The 22567-nt window shown below is 38.8% G+C and overlaps 1 protein-coding gene across 2 annotated transcripts in view; it reads right to left on the reverse strand.

Annotated features, from left to right (window-relative positions):
* The window catches only part of FAM107B (family with sequence similarity 107 member B), a gene marked incomplete at its 5' end in the record, with an annotated part of 216960 nt that overhangs the window by 108312 nt on the left and 86081 nt on the right, over positions 1-22567 (reverse strand). Inside the window, one exon of one of the 2 annotated variants that reach the window (XM_081298429.1) lies at positions 17525-17579. In XM_081298429.1, coding sequence (XP_081154555.1) covers positions 17525-17579 — 55 coding nt within the window. Of the gene's footprint in view, positions 1-8878; positions 9415-17524; positions 17580-22567 lie in introns of those variants that run through there. The other variant, XM_081298431.1, reaches the window with a different exon arrangement.

Genomic DNA, 22567 nt, shown 5'->3' on the forward strand with positions numbered 1-22567 from the left:
ACTTGTTTAAGCAGCCTGAGAAAGAACACCGTGGCTGTCTGATTTGGTGAGTCCTTTCTTCCCCCACATTTCCATTCATTTATAACTCATTTTTCTGGCTGTCCATGACCATGACCATGGTTGTGACGGAGCATATCAGCCTGGAGAGACCCCTCAGCCTATGGGGGCACATGGCTATGAAAGAGACAGCCTCCTTCCCAGAGGAGTTAGCTATTAAGACATATTTTTCTTCTTTCTCATTGACTAGTGGAAAATTATGCCTGGGAGGAAAATAAGATAAACAGTGGCATTTCAAATTTCCCCTAAGCTAGGGTTTATTTTTTACTTTTCCCAGATCTTAGATAAATTCTCGTCCTGATTTCTGTTTTATGTCACTTTGGCTGACAAATGTCGAGCTCTTAACATTGATTAAAAATATCCCATTTGGCTGGAAACAGAACATCATGATGCAGGGGGAGTTCACTGTTTTGTTTTGCTATCTTGATAAATGAGAGGTTAATAACAAGAGCTGGATTCATAGTCTTGGGTCAAGACTTCTGTTTAGCTCCACTACAGAGACCACCTTCTCAGCTCTCCTTCTCCCTCACACTCAGTCTGCTTGATCCTCTGAAAGGTGGATTCACCCTAAACCTTCTCCACAAACCTCTCATGGAAAGAAGTGATGCAAGAGAAAGACCATCACATCATCAAATATGGCTACCTCTCTTTAAACTACCATCTTGCCTGTCAGTTACTAGTCATATGGACATCTAGATAACCTCTTTTACACTGAAATCTCCCTAAGGTTTTTGACTATCATTTATGTTATCCCACAAAACACAACATAGTGTCTTCTGCTTAGAAGACAATTGTACATACTCATTGGTTAAATAAGTATGAATATAAATATTTTAAAAATTATAGATGACATGACTTTGGGGGGGCTCTTAGGCTCAATTATAATTACCTGCATGCCAGCTACACACGGTTGTGCATGCCTGTAACCACAGAGATTTGGGAGTCTGAGGCAGGAGGATCCCAACTTTGAGGTCAGCCTGAGCAACTTAGCAAAACCCTGTTTCAAAATAATTAACTGCATGCTGTCATTCATCACCAGAACTCTTTGTTACATGGTCAGTGCTTTGAATCCATGCTAGCCAACTGGCAGGAATATATAATATATATTATATATAATTATATATTTATAGTTATATTATATATATTAAATTATATATAACTATATATTTTCGGCATATATATTATATATAATATATAATTCTCTCCTGTGGGTTTGCTACTCTCATACAGATTGCTGTTTGAAAACCAAACAACGGATTTCCAGTCAGGAGTTCTAGACCCAGGCCAGCATTATGTGCAATGGTCTATACAAATTTACACTTTCTAAACTAGAACACTGAAGCTAGAGAAAAGACATGACCAGTGCTTCTTGTCAAGACTGTCTCTAGAGCCTGAAGCAGTAAATACACTGTGACTGGTACTTTGTTACTGCTCCAACCATCTGGCAAATTCAAGTACATATTAAAGATGTTGACATATTTAAAAAGTAAAGAATTTGTTTACTATCTATGGACAAACTGAAAGGAAGAGTAGGGTAAGACTCAATTCTTCTGAGGGGAAAAGGAATGTAAAACATTTTCTTCATAGATTCAGCACATCTGAAAAATGTGCCTAAAACCATTATTATAACAGAATGCAATTCAGATTTTCTTCAGTCACCTCATTATTTTCCATTTTGGGTCAAAATCTAAAAGAACAAAGAAGGAAGTAAGATCTGAGGGAAGTATGGTCTAACCAGGAGCAAAAAAAGCCCCAGAGCACACAAGCTTGATCCAAAGAGGAACAGAGCCCTCAGACTCAGTAAAACCAAACCTCTGGAGTCTACTGATAGGCCCCCATTCAAAGCAGGTGCAACAGCTCTGGCCATTTGCTGACAGGCAACATGCAGGAAAAGAAACAAAAAGCCAGAGAAGTGCTGGGCGCTAAGAGGCTTTCAGAGGCTCCTGTTGCTAGGGAACCACTTCCTCTGTGTTCGTATGCAGCTAACTCAAGCTATTCAGCTATCACTAGAATAATCTTTCTGAGGCTTGGGGCAGGGTGTGTGTGGAGAATCAGCCCTCAAAGCTTAGAAGTCATGGCAACACCAAGCCAAGTTCAGTGTTGCCAGCACACACCAAAGAGCCAAGGGTGCCAGAACAGGAAGTAAAAAGGCGTCTTGTTTTTATTCAGAAGGACAAAGGATATATGGATCCCCTTCTGCCTTTACCTGCCCAGGTATAGCAACTTTAAACAGTGACATGCCCGCAGTTTTATTATCAAATTCTTGAGAGCTGAGAGTCTGTTTTCTTCATCTACAAATCCCTACATCATCCCACACCATGTCTTACCACATAGTTCTCCAAGTTCTTTGAATCCATTGCTTCCCTCCATGAAGATTTATCAAGGACTTGGTTCTATGTGTATGCACTGTGTGGGGTGCTGGGATGGAGACAGAACTCAGAGACACAATCTTCCACTCAAGAAGCTTCCAGGTCTTCTAGCAGTTGTAGTGTTTTTTGGTTTAATTCTTAGGTCTCTGATCCACTTTGAATTGATTTTGGGGCCGGGTGAGAGATGGGAATCTAGTTTCATTTTTTCAAATATGGGCATTCAGTTTCCTCAGCACCATTTATTTAAAAGGCTGTCTTTTCTCTAATATAGGTTTTTGGCACCTTTGACAAGGATCAGATAACTGTATCTATGTAGATTTTTCTCTGTGCTGTCTTTTCTGTTCCATTGGTTTTCCTGTCTCTTTTTATGCTAATGCCTGTTTTTGCTACCATAGCTCTGTTGTATAGTTTGAGGTCAGGTATTGTGATACCTCCAGCCTCACTCTTCTGGCTCAGTATTGCTTTGGAAATTCTGATTTTTTTTTTATTCTTCCATATGAATTTAAAGACTGTTTTTTCTAGTTAACTCTGTGAAGAATGTCGTTGGTATTTTGGTGGGGATTGCATTGAATCTGTAAATCACTTTTGGAAATAAGACTATGTTAACAATATTAATTCTGCCTAACAGCATGGGAGAATTCCAATTTCCTAAGGTATCCTTCACTTTCCTTCTTCAGTGATCTATAATTTTCACAGTAGAGGTATTTCACCTCCTTGGTTAGATTTATTCCCAAGTTTGTTTGTTCATTCATTTTTGAGGCTATTGGGAATGAAATTGTTTTCCTGGTTTCTCTCAAGGGATTCATTATTGGAATATAGGGAAGCTATTGATTTTTGTATGCTGATCTTGTGTCCTGCTGCTTTGCTGAATTTATCAGTTCAAGAATTCTTCTGGTGGCGTTTTTTTCAGGGTATCTTCTAAGTATAAGATCATGTTAGCTAACAGTTAATTTGGCTTCTTTTCCTGTTTACATCCTTTTAATTTCCTTCTTCCTGATTACTATGGCTAGAGTTTCAAGAACTATCATATTGACACAGGCACTGACTTCCTTAACAAGACCCCTAAACCTCAAGAAATAAAACCAAAAATCAATAAGTGGATGGCATCAAATTAAAAAGCTTCTGCACTGAAAAGGTAACAAGAATGTGTAGAGACACCCTACAAAATGGGAGGAAATCTTTGCCAGCCACTCTTCTGGCAAGGGGGTTAATAAGCAGAATACATAAAGAACTCAAAAACCTTATCACCCCAAAAGACAAATAACCTAATAAATGGATAAATGATCCAAACAGACATTTCTCAAAAGAAGAAACACAAATGGCCAACAAAGACATGAAAAAATGTTCAACATACTTAGTAATCAGGAAAATGTGAATCCAAACTACACTGAAATTTCATCTCACTGCAGTTAGAATGGCAATCATCAAGAATACAAATAACAATAATTGTTGGCAAGGATGCAGGGGGAAAAGCACACTTATACATTGCTGGAAGGACTTCAAATTACTACAACCACTTTGGAAAGCAGTATGGAGATTACTCAAAAGGCTGGGAATGGAACCATCATGTTACCCAGCTGTCCCACTCCTTGGTATTTATCCAAAAAAGTAAAATCAGCGTATTATAATGATACATGCATACCAATGTTTATAGCAATGTAATTCACAATAGCCAAGTTATGGAACCAACCTAGGTGTTTGTCCACAGATGTATGGATAAAGAAAAGTCATATATATACAAAATGGAGTTTTACTCAGGCATAAAGAATGAAATCATGTTCTTTGCAGGTAAATGGATGGAACTTAAGAACATCACACTAAGTGAAATATGCCAGGTTCAGAAAGTCAATTTTTCTCGCTTTTGCAGAAATTATAGATAAATAAGGAGAAAACAAAAAGGAAAACAGTAGAATAGATCCATTTCCTTTCGTCCCTCTCCTCTCCCCTCCCCTCCTCTCCCCTCTTCTCTTCTCTTTCCTTTTGTACTGAGGATTGAATCCAGGGCCTTGCCCACACCAGGCATGAGTTCTATCACTGAGCTCTATCACACTGCTTTGATCATTTATCTTTGAAGAAGCTGAGGTTTCCCTGGATCCATTAAATGAAATTGGCCAACTTATGCTATATGCATATATGAATACATTGCGATGAATTTCACTTTTATGTATAAGTATAATGTATCAATTTAAAAAATGAAATATAAATGGAAAACCAGAAGAATACAGGAAGAGAGTCAAGGGGAAGGAGGAAGGGAGGGAAAGGTGAAGTACTAGGGAGTGAGAATGAGCAAGCTATGCAGTTATGATTATGTCAAATTAACCCCTCTATTATGTATAAGTATAATGCACTAAAAAAAAACTTTTAAAAAGAGACAAAAATGGAAGGAGATGATTTAAAAAAGGAAAACAAAGAAATAAATACCTTTGCAAACAAACAAAAAGAGAGAGAGGGAGAGAGAGAAGTTTCCAGGATTGTAAGAGAAATACAGTAAGGATTAGGTTTGGCTACAAATAACAAGAAACACAAATACCCAAGATGCAGATGAGAGAGTGGGTTTCATTTTTTGGTTCTTGTGCATAAATGAAGCCTACAGCTAAACAGTCTACAGTTGTATTATTTCTCCGTGGTCATGAGAGACCCAAACTCCCATGTGCTGAAACATGGTTTCATCTCTGAGTTCTCCACCTGATCCAGGGTAGCTGCCTTGGTATCCTGCCAATGCTCTGACAGGAAGGAGGGGGAAGGGTGTATTCCCTGAAGTCCTTTTGTAGTACACGGTGCTTCTGAAGTCTTTCTAGAAACATTAAAGTCTGCTTGAGGGCTGTGAAATCTGTCTTATTTGAATACATTACTTTTCTTTTTGCATTATGAAAGCTACAGGATCTCCTTATTGCAAATTTGGAAAACAGATGAATTCACCTTAAATTTCAATACTCACTTAGGAAGAGCAAGTACTTATTATGTATTATGTATTTATTGTGCTAGGAACTAGGGCTATGAGGGTGAACAACTGCATTCTGGCGTATTTCCTCCATTTTGTAAAGCTCTGTCTTGGTTTTCATGTTCCGTAGCTACCATTACAACTCCAAATTTTATATCTTACATTTTCCACAGCATTAGGAGTACCCCCCATTTTGTTACATCACTGAATTTTTAAGAGGTAATACTTAGGGCTGAGGATATAGCTCAGTTGATAAGAGTGCTTGCCTCGCATGCACAAGGCCCTGCGTTCAATCCCCAGCACACAAAAAAGAAAAAGGAAAAAAAAAAAGAAGTAATGTTTGCTCATAGTAAAAATGAAAATATTTTTTAAAAAAGATCTCCAGCCATATTCCTTTGTTCTTATCTTTTCAGCATGCACCACTCTAAATTAAGGAAAAGTGGGCTGTTAAAAGAATTAGAAATAGTGGAGGAAATTCGTAGCACCTGAGGTGTACATCCCAAAGTTCCCCAGTAAAATGAAACTCCAGCCACCCAGTGGCTAATTCCTAATAACTAAAATCTCCTAGGCCACCCTCCTCCTATTCTTTCACATTTCTCTATTTTTTGCACTTGCAGAAACTGTGTCCAAAATAAACAAGGTGTATGAGAATATTTGTCTCCAGCCCTAGTTCTGGAGGAACCAAATGAAGACACATCTTGCAGTGGTGTGGATGTGAGGTCTCCCCCAACCCCCACAAAAACACAAAGCTCCTGTTAATGCAGGGAAGTTCAGGAGTGAAATGATTAGATTAGGAGGGCTGTGATCAAATCAGTCCATCCTAGTTTGAATAGACTTAGTGGGTAGTAACTGTGGGCAGGTGGGGCATAGCTAGAGGAGGGGGTCACTAGGGCATGACCTTGGAGATTATATCTTGTTCTCCTGGCTCATCCTTCTCTCTGTTTTCTGGCCACCATGAGTTGAACAGCTTTCCTCCACCATGTCCTTTTGCCATGATGCTTCTACTTCACTTCAGATTCAGAACAATGGAGGCAGCCAACCACAGACTGAACCTCTGAAACTGTAAGCTGAAAATAAGCTTTTCCTTCTCTAAGTTGTTCTTGTCAGGTATTTTGGCCACACCAATGAAAACCTAATTAACACATACATCTACATACTTTAGCTTATATATATATATATATATATATATATATATATATATATATATATATATATATGACTGGCCAGCTCACTTTCTAAGGGAGCTGGGAAATGTAGTTTTATGGCTGGGCTGTAATTGCACCCAATAATATCTGGATGCTGTGGCTAAGATAATATGAATAGAAACAACTGACCCACCGCTGTCACCAGAGATAAGATATATCCTCACATAACTGAAAAGTATAGGCCATAAGAAAGGCACTGGAGAGATTACATCTTGGTATGTACTTTATTACTTCATTGACACTACAGAATATAACTTGGACATTCAAGCCTGGGTATGATTTTTGTATGTGAATAGATACCCTGACAGTTATATGTAAGATTTATAAGGACAGGTGAAACTCAGACATAGAAAGGCCAGTTAGGAAACTCTTAAGATGGTTTAGATATGAGGGAACAATGTCTAAAACTAAGTGTGATTGCAAAATTGGAAAATTTGGAATAGATACGAGAAATACTGAAAAGGGACCTTGTAAGACTTATACAGAGGTTCAGTAGAAAGAGTGCATCCTACATGACCTTAAAGTTTGAAGCCAGGATCCATCAGAGAGAAGAGTCAACTTTGGGGCATGTTTGTTGTTGTCTTTGATTCTACCAGATTTAAATATGATGTCCTATTAGAGTTAAGTCAGAGTTAAGTTAAAACACAGATAATCACCTTCACCAAATTTAAAAGAAAAAAGTGATACTCATTTCTACATTTCACCTCCATCAAAGCATGACTTTATATGCTCAGGGGAAATTCCAAGAACTCACCATCCCTCAGAGCTCCTTCTTTATAAGAAAACAGAAGGGTTAACCTTTCTAAATGGGACCAGATCACAGATCCCTGTGAATAAATTCACTCAGACCAGAAGGATATAAAATTACCCCTCTCAGTATGGTACTGCTCAGAAATACTAAAGTGTGTCCAGAAGACTGACTTGAGTTTTGTAGAGTAAAATGGCAAAAAGTTAAAATGTTTCTGGTCTTAACCAGCCTTGGGTTGAGTCATGGTGCCATGCCCTTCTTGCTATATGACCTTGGATAAGCTAACTTTTTAATCTTAAACCTGCCCATCTGTAAAGGGGGAGTCAAATAGTCCTACTACTAGGGCTGTTAAGAGGATTAAATAAGAAATGCACACAAAGACTCAGCCCAGTGCCTCACGCATTACAAGAAGTAATAAAGATTAGCTATTGTTATTTTCATAGTATCAAATCTGGGAGGGGGACCAAATATTTTGTGTTCAGCTGTCAGAAAAGACCAGTTAGGATAATAAGCTCCAGAAATTACAGAAATTCAGTTTGGCAGTCAGGCCAGATTAACTCAGGACAAAATCAATGGATTAGACCGGGCAAGAAGCTGAGGAAGTTTTAGTCACCTGAAAAAATTCATACAGTTATTCATTTTTAATGCCTTCTTGAGTTATTAGAATAAAACACATACTATAAATCTACATAGAGCAGGACAGCCACAAAAAAATTAGGCACAAAAAAATTGCAAGGCACAAAGTTTTGGAAACATGGTCATCAGGGTTATGAGGGTTAACTGGCTCTGACTGAACATAAAACCAAGTAGGCAGAGCTTACAGCCCTACCTCAACGCCCAACACAAAGGGAAGGCTCCGGTAAATGTTTGCTGAACACATGGATCCAGTGGACTGATGCCACCTTATTTACTATGCAAGCCAAATACTAGAATCAGGTCTTTGCAAAATATGCCCTGACTTTTTGAGTCTCTTTGATCTTTTCTGCTTCCATGACTCAGATAAAAGCCAAGAACAGTTTGGTCCCTTTTGTCCATTTCTCCTTGGACAGCAAAACTGAAATTTTCATGATCACCAAGCACACAGCCAGACAGGCTAATGCTCCCTAGATGATTTTGCATCATCAGCCTTGCTGAGCAAGAGCAGAAGCAGCGTGTTTTATTTACTCCAACCCTGTCAGAAGCATGCAGTGGCCTCTCACTTCCCTTAAAAGAAGAAGGCGTAGGAGAGAAGCCCAGGCCCAGGGCATTCCCTGAGACCTCCAATTCCCTGGGTCATCAGGGTGAAGCTAGAACTGTATTTCTAGTGTTCCAGCCACACCCACCCATTAAGAAATTGCATTTCCTGGTGGTACTCTTCACAGTGCAAAATCTTTTGTAATCCTCCATTACTGAAATCATGAAGAGCCTTTCGATAGTATAATATTCACCCCTTACACTGAGTAAAATTTTAAAATGCAGCTACAGGGAGCTTCAGGGAATTTTGTGTAAAGATCGCTGGCAGAGGCAAGGCAAGCGCTCACAAGCTGTTTCCATAGCAACGGCCGCCACTCCATCTTACCTGCTCCTCAGATCACCACCAAAGAAGAGATTTCTGATAAGGGAGCAAAACCACATGATATTGTTTATTAAACTGGAAGCATGTGGGAAGAGTTTCTTCCTGCCTGGAAATGATAAAGGTTATTATTTGTTTGTGTTTCTTCCTTTTCCTCTTGCATTTCTCCTCACACCTCAGTCCAGGGGCTTGCTTAATCCTCAAATGCCTGCAGGGGTGAGGCAGGATGGGGAGGGAGCTGCTGGAAATGCAACTCTGCTGAGTTTTATTTATTATTACTTAGGAATGAGGGCCTGGTTTGGCTGGTTCTTAAAATATCTCAAAAGAAATTGGAACCTATATTTCACATAAAATTTTCTAGTTGTTAAACATTGGCAACCTGTTAATTTTTTTTTTTAATTGCAAGCCAAACAAAACACATCTACAAGATGAGTTTGTCCTCTTTAGAACAGCCTTAAGCAGTTACAGTCACCTCTGGGTTCTCAGTATCATTTACTGTTTTCTGATATCTGTGAGGAGCATACACTGCATATGTTAATTATAGCCCAAATTATAGCCTAAATGTTAATTATAGCCCAAATTTATTGTTAACAAGAAAGTCATAATTCATTTGAGAAATGCCTTTGTAACTTTGTTGTATGTTGTTATCTCTTTCACTCATTCTGACTGTGATAAAGGATGAGAAACCAGATGCATTCTTTCCTGAGCTGTGTTTTTTAAAAAATAAAACAGGCTCAAAACAGAGAATAAGACTATTTGAGTTCACCCAGAACCAATCAGCAATTAGGGTAAGTATTAGGGCCCATGCTTGGGAGCTAGAAGATAAAAGCTATTATGATTCAAATCCACTCAAAAGGTTTGAAAGTTTTAAAAAATATTTTTAAAGGATTTTTGCCATCTCAGCTAGGCTCATGGATGCTTTCAAATATTACAGTTGTGTTCAATCAGTGAGCCTCAAAAGGGACCTTCTCTTAGCTTGGGTTCCCCCAAAAGCATGCCCTGAGACATGGCATCAGATGAAAGCAGCTGAGGTGGGAGTTGAAGGTGGACAGGTGTGGGAAGCCATTCTGACACGTGATTGGGTGACTCCCGTTAAGGGCCTGAGGCGCTTTGGCTCTGTCGAAGCTTTCCCGACCCTTTCCTGATGAGAGAGCCCATCCATGTGGGGGTGTGCCTGACCACTGACCCCGGGGACCCAATCACTGACCCTGACCTTGGAATGCAGCCCCCCCTCAACCTTCATTGGATGGAATTCTCCCCTGAATCTCTTGTTCCCCAATAAAGGGCTACTCCCAGGCGTGTTCGCTCTCTCTCTCTCCTGCTAGCCCTGAGTAATCCTCGCTGCCCTGCTGGGCGGCTAGAGGTGGGAACCAGAGAGGTGAGCCGTCTCGGACCTAGCAATATAAATAAGGTAACTGGTCTGTGTGTTTTATTTCGATCTCTTCTAACTAACTTTATGCCTAGAACCTCATTAATGAAACCACTGCGCAGGCCGCGTGGTAGAGACAGGTGACACAGGGGAGGAAAAGTTCTGTCACAGGGTTGTTTCTTCTCCTGAAAGTGACTAGGCTTGACCCAGCTGGAAAACTGGGAACCAGTTCTGGACCCAAGCACAAGGGATCGGGAGTATTTATCCACCAAGTCCCATCAGTGATTGGTTGAGGGCTGTTCCCCAAGAGATTAGGGAAAACTCTGGGGTAGGTAAGAGAAGGCCTTTAGTCAGAGGCACGCAAGTGCTGAAGTAGGAACAGTGTGTGCACCAAAGTGAAGAGCCAAGGGACACAGGATGTGAGAATTAGCCACACGTGTCAACTTCATCTCTCCCATATGCCTGACCTTTGATATGGACAAGGGACGTCTTCTCAGTATTGCATAAAGTGCAGTGCCAAACAACTTTGGGACAGATTCCTTTATGACTTTTCAACCACATTGCTGGCCTTCTGTCCCTCCTATATGTGTACATTTCTGGAATAATCGCTGATCATACAAGGAAACATCGAGATATACGCTAAGGTATGGGGGCTGCAAAGCCAAGCAGAGCCAGAATGTGGAGAGAGGGCGGAAATAAAGAAACTGACTTTATGGGGATCTCTGGGGCAGAAATTTCATTTCAGATGTTTTCAGGGAAACATGGCTAAAGAGCAAAAATAACAATGACATCAACAACAGTCTTTCAGATTGGAAAACTTTGTATTTTTTTTCTGTTATGAACATTTGTGACCTGCATTTGGAACTTCTAGATGATGATTTCTATTTTCTACATCCACTTCTCTAAAGAGAAAGCTGGCTGGGCATCCAAATCCATAGCAAGCAATATAACCTCCATATTTTTATTCTTACATGAGGGAAGGAAGTGAGAAGTGGGAAGTGGTAGAGAGGTTCCTCTAGGAGGGAAACATTTACATATAGACCATTGCTTTGCTTCTTCTGAATTGGTGTGTTAATGCCACCTTCACAACACTTCCTTCTCCAAGAGATTTTTACAAAGAGAAAACATTCAATTTTAAGCAAACAAGAAGAAAATATTGAAAGAGAATGATATAGAGAAATGGATCTGGTAGCATAAAAAAAGTCAGGCAGTTCTGCTCTAAGTTTCAACACTTAAAATTTCATTCCTGGTATCTGATGCACCTTGTGTTTAAACTTCTGGAAAGCTCCATGCCTCTACTCCCATTTTGTTAACAAACACAAAATCAGGTGTAATAGAGTATACAGTGAAGCCACCAAGGTGTCTCCTGGCTGTGTCTCAATTTGCTATACAGGTACATCTCAGCTCTTCTGTAAGGCACAGGAACCCACTTAATCAACAGCATATCAGGTGTATCTTAGATATGGAGCACTAAAACAAATCCTCATTTTTATTTATCTTTGGCATTTTCCCATTCATGAACAATAAGTGGTCTGCTGGATTTCCTGAATTGAAAAAAAAATCTGAAAACAATTAGCTCTCTGCCCATAAAGAGAGGAAGAAACAGCAGACTGCTCTCTGAGTAACCCCATGGAGGGTAGGTGCTATGTTTTCAGAGCCATGGGTGGTAATATCTCTTCATAGGTTTGGCCTAGGAGAGTGCTGAGAATTTTAAAACCCTATTTCATTAGTTGATGCCTTCTGAATGCAAAATGGCAGTGGGCTGAAAGCAGACTGGCACACCTGTAGTAGACAGGCCGGGAAGTCTCTTTTCACCCCAGGTGCTAAACATGGCATTGCCATCTTCTCCTGCCAAAGATAAACATTACCCCCACCTCCGGTCACTAGAGAAGTATCTCCTCAAAGTGAAAGGCTGTTCTAATGGATTTAACCAGTGGAGAAAATGTAGGCGATAGAAGTATCTTTCTCCTACTCACAATACAAGATGTGTGAGTAAATTCTAGAAGCATCTCTTTATAGATATGTGTTAGAGCCCATGGCCTCCTGCTCAATTGTGTATTAAACCCTTGGGATTGGGAATAAATCCCCTTCTCAAGATTGTGTTCTTCAACAACATGCATGTTGCCACCTTCATTTCTTGAAAAGATTTACTTGATAGTGAAAATACAATTGCTATTATTCAAAATAGAGACAAAGTAATGGGATTCCATAGGCTAAAATAAAATTATGATAGATAAATCTCCTAAAGGAGTGTGGAGTATCTGGGTTTCACTGAGTCATCTACAACCTGAGTAACATTTTCTCCCATAAAAGATTTCCTATGGACCCTCAGACTGTCTGTCCTACAGTTCAAGGAACAGGAAGAAAATAAACTCCTGGTAAAGGAAGAACATTCAGCTTCTGGAAGGCAAGGTTCATGTCCAACTCATCTCTCGCTTCGATGATTCACTTCCTACCTGTTAAATACAGAGTGAACCCGTTTTTCCGTCACAGGCTATGTTGTGAGCCTATCCATCGTTTATTCATGCACTCACACTCAAACTACTTATATTGGGTTCTTATGCATTCCAGGAGGAGTTGGGAACTAAAGCAAAATAAAAAATAAATAAAAAATGATGCCATGTTCCATTTCTGCTTAATCAAATTGCTTTAGCAAGAGTTTAAGAGAGAGGAACAAGCATTCAGGCCTCACCCAACAAATATGTACTGAACACCTGCTACTAGTAAGGCAGCGGCATGCAAAGTGCTCCACATCCTTAGAGCTTACCCTCTAGCAGGGAAGAAGACAAAAAGCAAATACACTCTACAGTGTGTTGGATAACTGTCAGTGGTTTTAGAAACACAAGTCCAGGCAGGTTATAAGAATTGCAGGACAGTCTGCAAATTTATAGATACAGGCTAAAGAAGATCTCACGGAGAGCACTGATCTGGTATGAGGTGAGGATGTGAGCCACGTAGAACAGAGTCCCAGAAAGGAGTTAGGAACCAGGTCTTCCCCGAAAACCATCTACAATCCCCAATAGTATTATCTCTAATGAAAAGCCTGCCCTTAATCCTCATGCTGTCTGAGAAATTTAAGATGAGGTCCATCTCCCTTCCTTTTTTCTAACCTCCCCATCTGAAGAGTTGCCTATTCATTCTGTTTTTGCATAGTTGAAGGGGATATGTGACCGAAATATAGTTGGTCCCTGTGGAAGTCTCCCTGTGGACTGTTCTACCATGACATGAAAGTAAAAACAGACACTTTGAATAATCAGAAATGGGTTTTGCCCAGGCAGAAGTTTTACCTCTGAGTACGTCAACCTACAGGCAGCAATGAAGGCTGCTTGATATAATCCTGGTCTCACTTCCCCACAGAAGTTACAAAAATACATATATAATTTTCCTCATTGTGTCCATTTTTGGTTGACGAGTTCTAACAGTTTAGGGTTCGTTACTTCACCCTTAAGTAACCTAAAAACCACAGGAAATGAAAACTTAACTCAGTGCAAATGACATGCACAATGAACTCCGAAAATGTGCTGGGCCTCACTCTGCTCCTGGTGACCTTTAACAAAAAGAGAGATTCTGATGACACCCTTTAATCAACCATAAAAAGGCTTTAACTTACAGATTATCAAGTATTGCAATCTTTGAGGCCCTGGCAGCACAAATAATCAAGATTCCGCAAGATCGTCTTGAATTTTAAGTTCATTTGTAAGTTGTTTCAGCATGCAAAAACACTTGGCCTATTTCTAAAGCAATACATGGGTAAGAGGGATGGTGAAATGGAGCCAACATTTTTCAAACACGTTTTACTTTTTTTTGAAACATAGCCACCAGAAAGGATGCAATTCATTTTTAAAGAATTCTCTCAAGAAAGCACAGTTAGCCAAATCATTCATCTCCCTGCCGACAAGGGAATAAATGAACAAGTGAAGATATGATATTCCACCTGTGTAAGGTTGTTCCTATCCTTCTTTCTCTACAAAACTGGTACTAATTTCTACTCATTTGGCTACAAATAAAATCAGTAGGGGCATGATCTGTAGTTTATCTGTGTTAATTATAAACCTGAGTCTCCAAGCTAGGCAAGAAATATTCAATTTTTTATCTAATTACTATTGAAGCCCACAGAGACTATTGTAGGTATTCAGAATGGTTGGTTATTGTTCTCAGAACCTTTTAGCAGAATAGAAAGAGATGAAGCAAAGGTTTACCCTAAAACTTCCTCTCCAAAATAAAAGGCAGAGAAACCATAAAAACTCGGGAAAAGAAACACAATCATGGAAAGGCCAATAGGAAAGAGGCTCCCAGGCAAAGTGTGATGGTCCATTCTAGGTCAACTTGGCTGGACCAAGGGGTGCTCAAGTTAAATGATATTTCTGGTTGCATCTCTGGTGATGTTTTCAGCATTTGAATTGGTGGAGAGACTAAAGTAGATTGCCTTCTGCGGTATGGGTGGGTGTCACCCAAACTGTTGAGTGCCAGAATAGAAGAAAAGGTAAAGGAAGGAAGGAGTAACCTCCTTTACTTCCAGCCTGATTGCTTGAACTGGGACATTAGTCCTCCACTGCCCCTCAACTGGGACTCACTCTATGGGTTCCCCTGGTTCTCAGGCCTTTGAACTTGGACTAGAGTTACACCACCAGCTTTCCTGGGACTCCAGTTCACAGTGACAGACTTAAAAGCCTCCATAATCACATGAGACAGTTCCTCATAGTACATCTCTTACCAAATCTATACCCTAATGGGTTTTTTTATTCTGGAGAACCCTAACTAATACAGAAAGAAAGAGTGCTTCTCTTCTGGTGTAGCAACTGCTGCAAATGATGCATAAGTTCAAGTGAAAACATGTCCCTGTCCTCAGCTACTTCCAATAACTGGCTTATCCTTGGAGAGCTACGCTCTCGGACTTCAAATCATGGCTTGCTGACAAATAGTTCTCTCTCTTTGGCATGATACCTCCTCTTTGCTGCCATCAGTAAAAATATTGTTCCTGGTCATGTCAAAGGAACTCTCAAGTAGGGAAAACTTCCTCCACATATCATCCACCCAACATAACATAATCGTCTTTCATGGGTCCACTGCCTCATTCTTCCTTTTCCCTCACTTTGCATATTTTTTCCATTACTATTTCCAATTTCTTAATCCTGCTAGCTGGTTGCATAGTTACAAACATAGCCCATGTTCAGTTTTGTGTCCTTTTCTTTATTTTTGCATCAAATATTGTGTGCAAAGGGTGCACTACATCTTTGAAATGGTATTTTCAATAAAGGATCAAAGTTCACTTTTAAAAAGATATTACCCTTTCCACTCAGCAAGACTTCATGGAGTCTGTGGAAAATACCACCTGATTCTGGGTCAGCATTAATCACAAGCAAGTTACTTACTAAGAAACCATCAAATATATAGAGATTTCTACTAAATTATTAGAGAGCAAAGGACAGGTAATGATGGAACTGTCATTGGCCCCTGAGTAGCCCTCGCAAGCATAGATCTCAGGATAAGGTGTCGGATGCCTAAGCAATAAGACATCAGCCAAAATAAAAATTTTTTAAAAATGTGGAACTCCAAAAATATACCACTATGGATTCAATGTACAGAATTTGGTTATCATGTATTAATACACCAGCTAATGTAACTCTCTTCATGAATGAATGAATTTCCATCATTCAAGACCTGGCTTATATGTCTCATTCTCTTAGAAAACTTCCTGAATCCTCCAAATTGCATTCATCCCACCTCTTTAGTGCTCACAAGCTGCCGACTCCTATGTCAGTTTTGATGTGTATTGTATTCTGCCTTTTGCCCTAGCTCCCTGTGTCTGTGATTTACAGGCTCTCTTTAACAGCAAGCTCTGTGAAGGGAAGGCTTCCACAGCCTTGGCTTCCTCTACAACCTACAGTTTACATTTTTTCTTGTGTTGTAAACACTCTCTCTTGGACATCTCTCTCTTTTGAGAACTAGTGCCATATCTTATTCTTTTTTTATAATCCCCAAATCTAAAATAGGCATAGAGTTGGCCCACATAAAGCCTGTCCCACTGAAGTCCCCATTCCAGAGAATGAAAATGGACACAAGGGATTCATTTAACAAGAATTTACTGAATGACTACTATGTTCCAGGTTCTATCCAACGTGCCAAGGATACCATTAAACAATACAGGCAATGTCCCTGCTCTCTAGAAGACAATAAGGAATTAAACCAGTCAATAGAAAGATGATTTTGAGTCAGAATAAGCATTATAAAAACGTTTTAAATGAGTCAGAGTTGAAGAGTGATTCAGAGGAATGTGAATGTGGTCCACAAGTTTTCTGTAGGACAGGACATTTAAGCTGTGAGGAGCCAGGTATATGAGGATATGCAAGGGGACAGAATCCTAGGAAGAGGCAGCAAACTAGAGTAATGCTTGCTCTCAACCCAGAACAGGTCACCTGGCAGGGGGAGAACAGGTATAGAGGAAATGGTGGAGCTGGCTAATAGCTGCTTCTCTCTTCCCCACTCATACCATAGCAGGGTGCCACTTTCCCCTCACTTTGCATATTCTTTCCATTACTATTTCCAATCTCTTAATCCTGCTTCCTGGTTGCCATGAAATTCTAAGAATACAAGTTTCTTCCAGCAACAAATACCTCTAGAGTCATCTTCTAATACTGAGTCATATAAAACACAAAACTAGAAGCTATTGGAAAATAGAAGATGAAGGTATTAAGATTGAGCTTTCATTATTATTAGTTCCATTTAACTAATGTTTATTTTTATAGCTTATTTTATAGTTTATTTTATAGTTTATTTCTGATTATCTTCCCTAACCTTAATCTTAAACTAAATTATAAACGACTTTTAACTTCTTTCCACATTATCTCATAGGAAGTTTTATCACAGGGTAAATAGCTTTAGCAAAGCTACATATTTGATTATATACTAACTTCTAAAGCAAACTTATCTAAAGAATATTTTCTAAGATAATCATAAGCATTTCAGTAAGTAACCAAACTCCTTATTTTAGCATTACTGAATCTGGAATTTCTTTATCATCATCTACTTTGCAAGTATTTGTTCATCAAGAAGTGTAATCAATGAAAGAAAAAAGACAAAGAAGAGAACAAGCTATTTTCTGTTTCACAACCAGATTGCCCAGATGTTGTGGCTGGAATACATCACAAGTGACATTTCTAGTAGTGTTTCCAATCATTTGGAACATACAATTTTTCCTTTGCAATTTTCAAGCTTTTGAATGCTCTGAGTCAAGCTGTCAGCAATAGCAGCCCAGAAAAGGATTCACACCGAGTGGACTCTACCTGATGTCATCTTCTGCTCCAACTTGGGGCACTTATCTTCTTGGAATTCTTCTTCCTAAGTTCCAGCCCCACAAACCAGAAAAGCAGAAAGAAAGTAAAAAATAAAGAATTAATTTATAGAAAGACTTTTTTTTCAAAACTACTGATTAATATGAAATAAAAATCTGAGAAAATTAGACTGATCCCCAAAGTGCTGAGATTTTGGACAAGCAAAACATAAATACTCAATACTGAGTACATAACTATGGGAGTATTGGGTTACACACCTCTGGGGTGCCATTCACATGGAAGTATCAATGAATCTGACCCTTGAGTAGCACAACCCAGGGATCCTCTGGTACTACACATCTGGGGACACTGATTACTTAGACAAGATGGCAATAAACCTCTCTAGGAGTTCTTCCAGCATGGTGGAACAAAGAAAATTATATTTGATTCATAATTCAAGGAGCTGAATCCATGTATTATTATATTTTTTTGTACTGGGGCACTCTACCACTGAGCCATATCCCCAGCCCTGTTTATTTTTTCTTTGGAGATAGAGTCTCCATAAGTTACTTAGGTTCTCGCTAAATTGCTAAGGCTTACTTTGAACTCACAATCCTCCTGCCTCATCCTCCTGATCCCTGGGATTACAGGCGTGCACTCCATATTGTTACAGACTACATGAACTTTTGAAAGTTCTAGCATTATTCAGTTATTTTTATCTCTGGAAAGGTGGATATTTACCTTATCCTCTGAATCCTAGTATTATAGTCCTTACTATTATATTTTATTGTTTATTAACACATATTAATTGTACATATTAATGGGGCTCAATATGATATTTCAAACTCATGCATAGAATATGCCTTAACAAAACCAACCTCCCCTTATCCACTCTCCCTCTCTTCCTCTGGTAATCACTATTCTAGGTCCATGTTGACTTTTCTTGGCTTCCAAATATGAGACAGAGCATGTAGTACCTGTCTTTCTGTGTCTGGCTAATTTCACTTAACATAAGTAAAAATAAGTCCTCCAGTTTCTATCCATTTTGTGCAAATGACAGCATTTCATTTTCTTTATGACTGAACTATATCTCATTGTGTGTCACCACATTTTCATTATTCATTCATCTTTTGACAGATACCAAGGTTGATCCTATATCTTAGCTGTTATGAATAGTGCCACAATAAACCTGGGTGTTCAGGGAGCTCTTTGATGTGCTGATTTCACTTCCTTTGAATATAAATCCAGAAGTGGAATAGCTGGATCATATAATAGTTGAATTTTTAGTTTTTTGAGGAATCTCCATATTGTTATGCATAATGGTTATCCTAATTTACATTCCCAACAGCTTATGAGAGTCCTTTTTCTCCACATCTTCACCAGCATTTGCTGTTATTATTTTTTATAATAACCATTCCAAACATCACAGGACCTGATATTCTTCAATGACAACTGTCACTGCTGTAATGCTGATAAAAGTAGACCCTGATAGAAGTAAGGGAGGTAAATTAGGAGGATGCCTAAGGGATATTTCTCTAACCTCTCTAGTTTTGCTGAAGGATGATTTTATGCTGATTCTTGCGTTTAATTTTTTCCTTTCATTAAACATTTTTAAGTACTATTGTGGGCCATTTTGTGGGATCTTACTCTTTAGGCAGGATCCCTTCTAATATCCCTTAAATTACCCCAAGCAGTGCCTTTGCAGCTTCCTTCCTAATCTGGAACACTTTCTGCACACACTTTGTTCTTTAAAAATTTAGCTCAACAGAGGATATTCTAGACCACAATAAGCATATGGGAATGGGATTTCCTATGATAACTGTGTACTCTGTAGCCAAAATGAAAAAATGGAACTCCGAAACTGAAATTGTCCACCATAGAAACACTTCCAAAGTTGTGCTTAGCTTATCAGTTCCTGGATAATAGCTCATCAGGATCCAACTCCATCAAATACTGAAGCTCAATTAGTAAGAAAGAAATGCACTTTTTTCTTCATAAAGATTAGTTTCATTAGATTACCATCAGTACCAGCTCATAAAAGAATTGATATCACCTGTGTTGGGAACAAGTGTTTTTCCAGAGATAAAAACCATCTCCAGCGTTCATCATCAGAGACCAATCCCAAAAATTTGTCCTATTTTTAAAACCCATGAAATAGTTTGGGCATAGGCAATTTGGGTAAACAAGGGCTCAGTTCAATTATCTCAAATTTATGGATTATAAGAAATTTTAATGAAAATTGCTTTCAAACTTGCATTTCTAGAAAGGGTGTGAATTAATAATATACGAAAGAACATGAAAATTATAGAAAAGGCCCATAGCATAGCAACTAAACACAGCAAGTAATTTCTTGCTTCACAAGGCCCAACAGGATAATATATACTAACGACATAAGGAGTTATTTTATAATATAGCCACAGGGAAAGTCTCTTGAGATGAAAAAATTATCCAAATAAAGTTGTTTTGTACATAAAAGTTTCTGTCCTTTGAGCTAATGAAAATGCTTATTTTTTATGGCTCTGAATTCCAGAATTGTGAAACAACATAGCCCTTTAGTTTTCTCCAAACATATTTATTACCCCATTCTAATGAGTCCCCCCAAGTTTCCCTATAGTAAGAGTTGAAAACCCCACCCCCAACAATCTGCAATCTGCAGAGGGAAGGATCTTTGGAATCCTCTTTACTGTAGCATGCTCAGCACAGAATAAATAAACATCTGTCTTTGATAGTATAAACTATGTTCTATTTAGAGAAAAGTGGCTGAGCTCTGTAGATTCATGTGTCTCTGCTCTTCAATTCAAATCTGTGATTTGCTGAGTTTGTTCTTAGCAGCTTTTTCCCAGCAATGCTGGAGTAAAATGACAACAGCCCAACTGTAATGGACATCTGTTGATCTTGCTGCTTAGCATTCATTCACTATCTAATAAGGGAAGTCTCATTTCATCTTTAAAACTATCCCTTCCCACTTTTAAGGAGCTCTGGTTCCTGTGCTTTCATGTGGTTCACAAAACTGACTCCAGAGGTTAAGCATGTCATCAGTATGCTGCATTTTCCTCTGATTGGTACAGGATGGTCATGTGACCCAATTAGGGATAATGAGAAGTAATCAGATTTTTCTCTGGACTTCGGGGAATATGATTTCTGTTAGTATCCACTGTTTCTGAAACTTGAGACAACTGTTGGGGCGGAAATTGCTGCTGTGGCTGCCATTTTGCTCTCAAAAGCTGCTGAGACTGGGTTCCACACCACAGAAGTCAAGAGATGAACTGATGCTGTGTTCTAATATCAGTCAATCCCCCAGTTCAGCCATACCTGAAACAAGCTTAACTAGACTTTTTAGTATAAGTCAGCTAAAACATTTAGTTTTAAAATATGTGTGTGTATGTATACATACACACACATACATACACACACATACACACACACACATATACATTTTTTAAAAATAAATCCAATGTATATTAGGTTTTCTGTCCTTTCTAATAGGATGAGTCCTAGCTGATGCCACAATGTGAACACCCTAGCTCTTGAAGGGAGTCATGTGTGATGATCATGGGCTTCTCTCCCTCACTCTCCCTTATGTGTTTTACAATGCTGGTTTAATCAAACATGACCCTGATGTGTTGACAAGGTTGAGCATTCCTTATCTGAAATGCTTGGGACCAGAAGTATTTCAGATTTCAGATGTTTTTGGAATATTTGTAGATACATAATGAGACACCTTGAGGGATGGGACCCAAGTCTAAAACTGAAATTCATTTATTTTATGTATATCTTATACACACTGCCAAAAGATGATTTTATATGATATTTTTAGTGTGCCTGTGTTTTGAGTATGACCCATCACATAAGATCAAGTATGAATTTTCCACTTGTGGCACTCAAAAAGGTTCAGATTTGGGGTATTTCAGATTGTGAAATGCTTTGGACTTGGAGCATTTCAGATTTGGGGTTTTCAAATTAAGGTACCCAGCCAATATTAAAATTTGGCAAACCATTAGACTTTTCACTTATTTTCTGCAAGGTTTAATTACAAAATATTTTATTAAAAGGCCTTGTTAAACCACAACCTGGGTTTACACCTTATGAGTTCAAGGTATGATTTTAGTAATAATAAGTTTCTTTTCAAAGATTCACTAGGTTGAGCAGGAGAGAGAGAGAGAGAGAACGAGAGAGACAGAGAGAAAAACACAGCCACATCAATGTTTATAGCAGCTCAATTTACAATAGCTAAACTGTGGAACCATCCTACATGTCCTTCAATAGGTGAATGGAAAAGAAACTGTGGTATATATACACAATGGAATATTACTCAGCATTAAAAGAGAATAATATTATGGCATTTGCAGATAATGGATGGAGCTGGAAAATATCATGCTAAGCAAAGTAAGCCAATCTCAAAAAACAAAGGCCAAATGTTCTCTCTGATAAGTGGACGCTGATCCATTACAGGGAGCGGGGAGGCATGGGAAAAATGGAGGAACTTTGATTGAGTAAAGGGGAGGGAAGGTGGGGAAGGTGCATGGGGGCAGGACAGATGGTGGAATGAGATGAACATCATTACCCTAGGTACATGTATGACTGCACATATGGTGTGACGCTACATCCTATACAACTAGAGAAATGAAAAACTGTGCTACAATTGTGTACAATGAATCAAAATGCATTCTGTTGCCATATATACCTAATTAGAATAAATTAATTCATTAATTTAAAAAATAAAAAAATTAAATAGATGGATAAATAAATAAAATAAAATAAAAATAAGGGAGGTAGGGAGGGAAAATAAGAATAGAAAAACTTTAAAGAACATGGACTTCATTCACTTACTTCAAGTCATTTGGTTTGGCTTCGAGGTTTTGTGGCACTTACAGCTGACATTTTCCTCTAAGACATCATGCCAAGAAGCAGAAAGGTAGTTTGAGAGACAAACAGAATTCTCGAACAAGGATTAAGGAGGGCTGGTTCCATTTGCCTTCACTTGTTAGGACAAGTCTATGTCTGATTCTTGGCCTCCACTTTCTCCATTTAGAAAATGTGTTCCAAATATGACCC

Source organism: Spermophilus citellus (genome assembly GCF_964194105.1).
Source record: "Spermophilus citellus genome assembly, chromosome: 6".
Taxonomy (NCBI): Eukaryota; Metazoa; Chordata; class Mammalia; order Rodentia; family Sciuridae; genus Spermophilus; species Spermophilus citellus.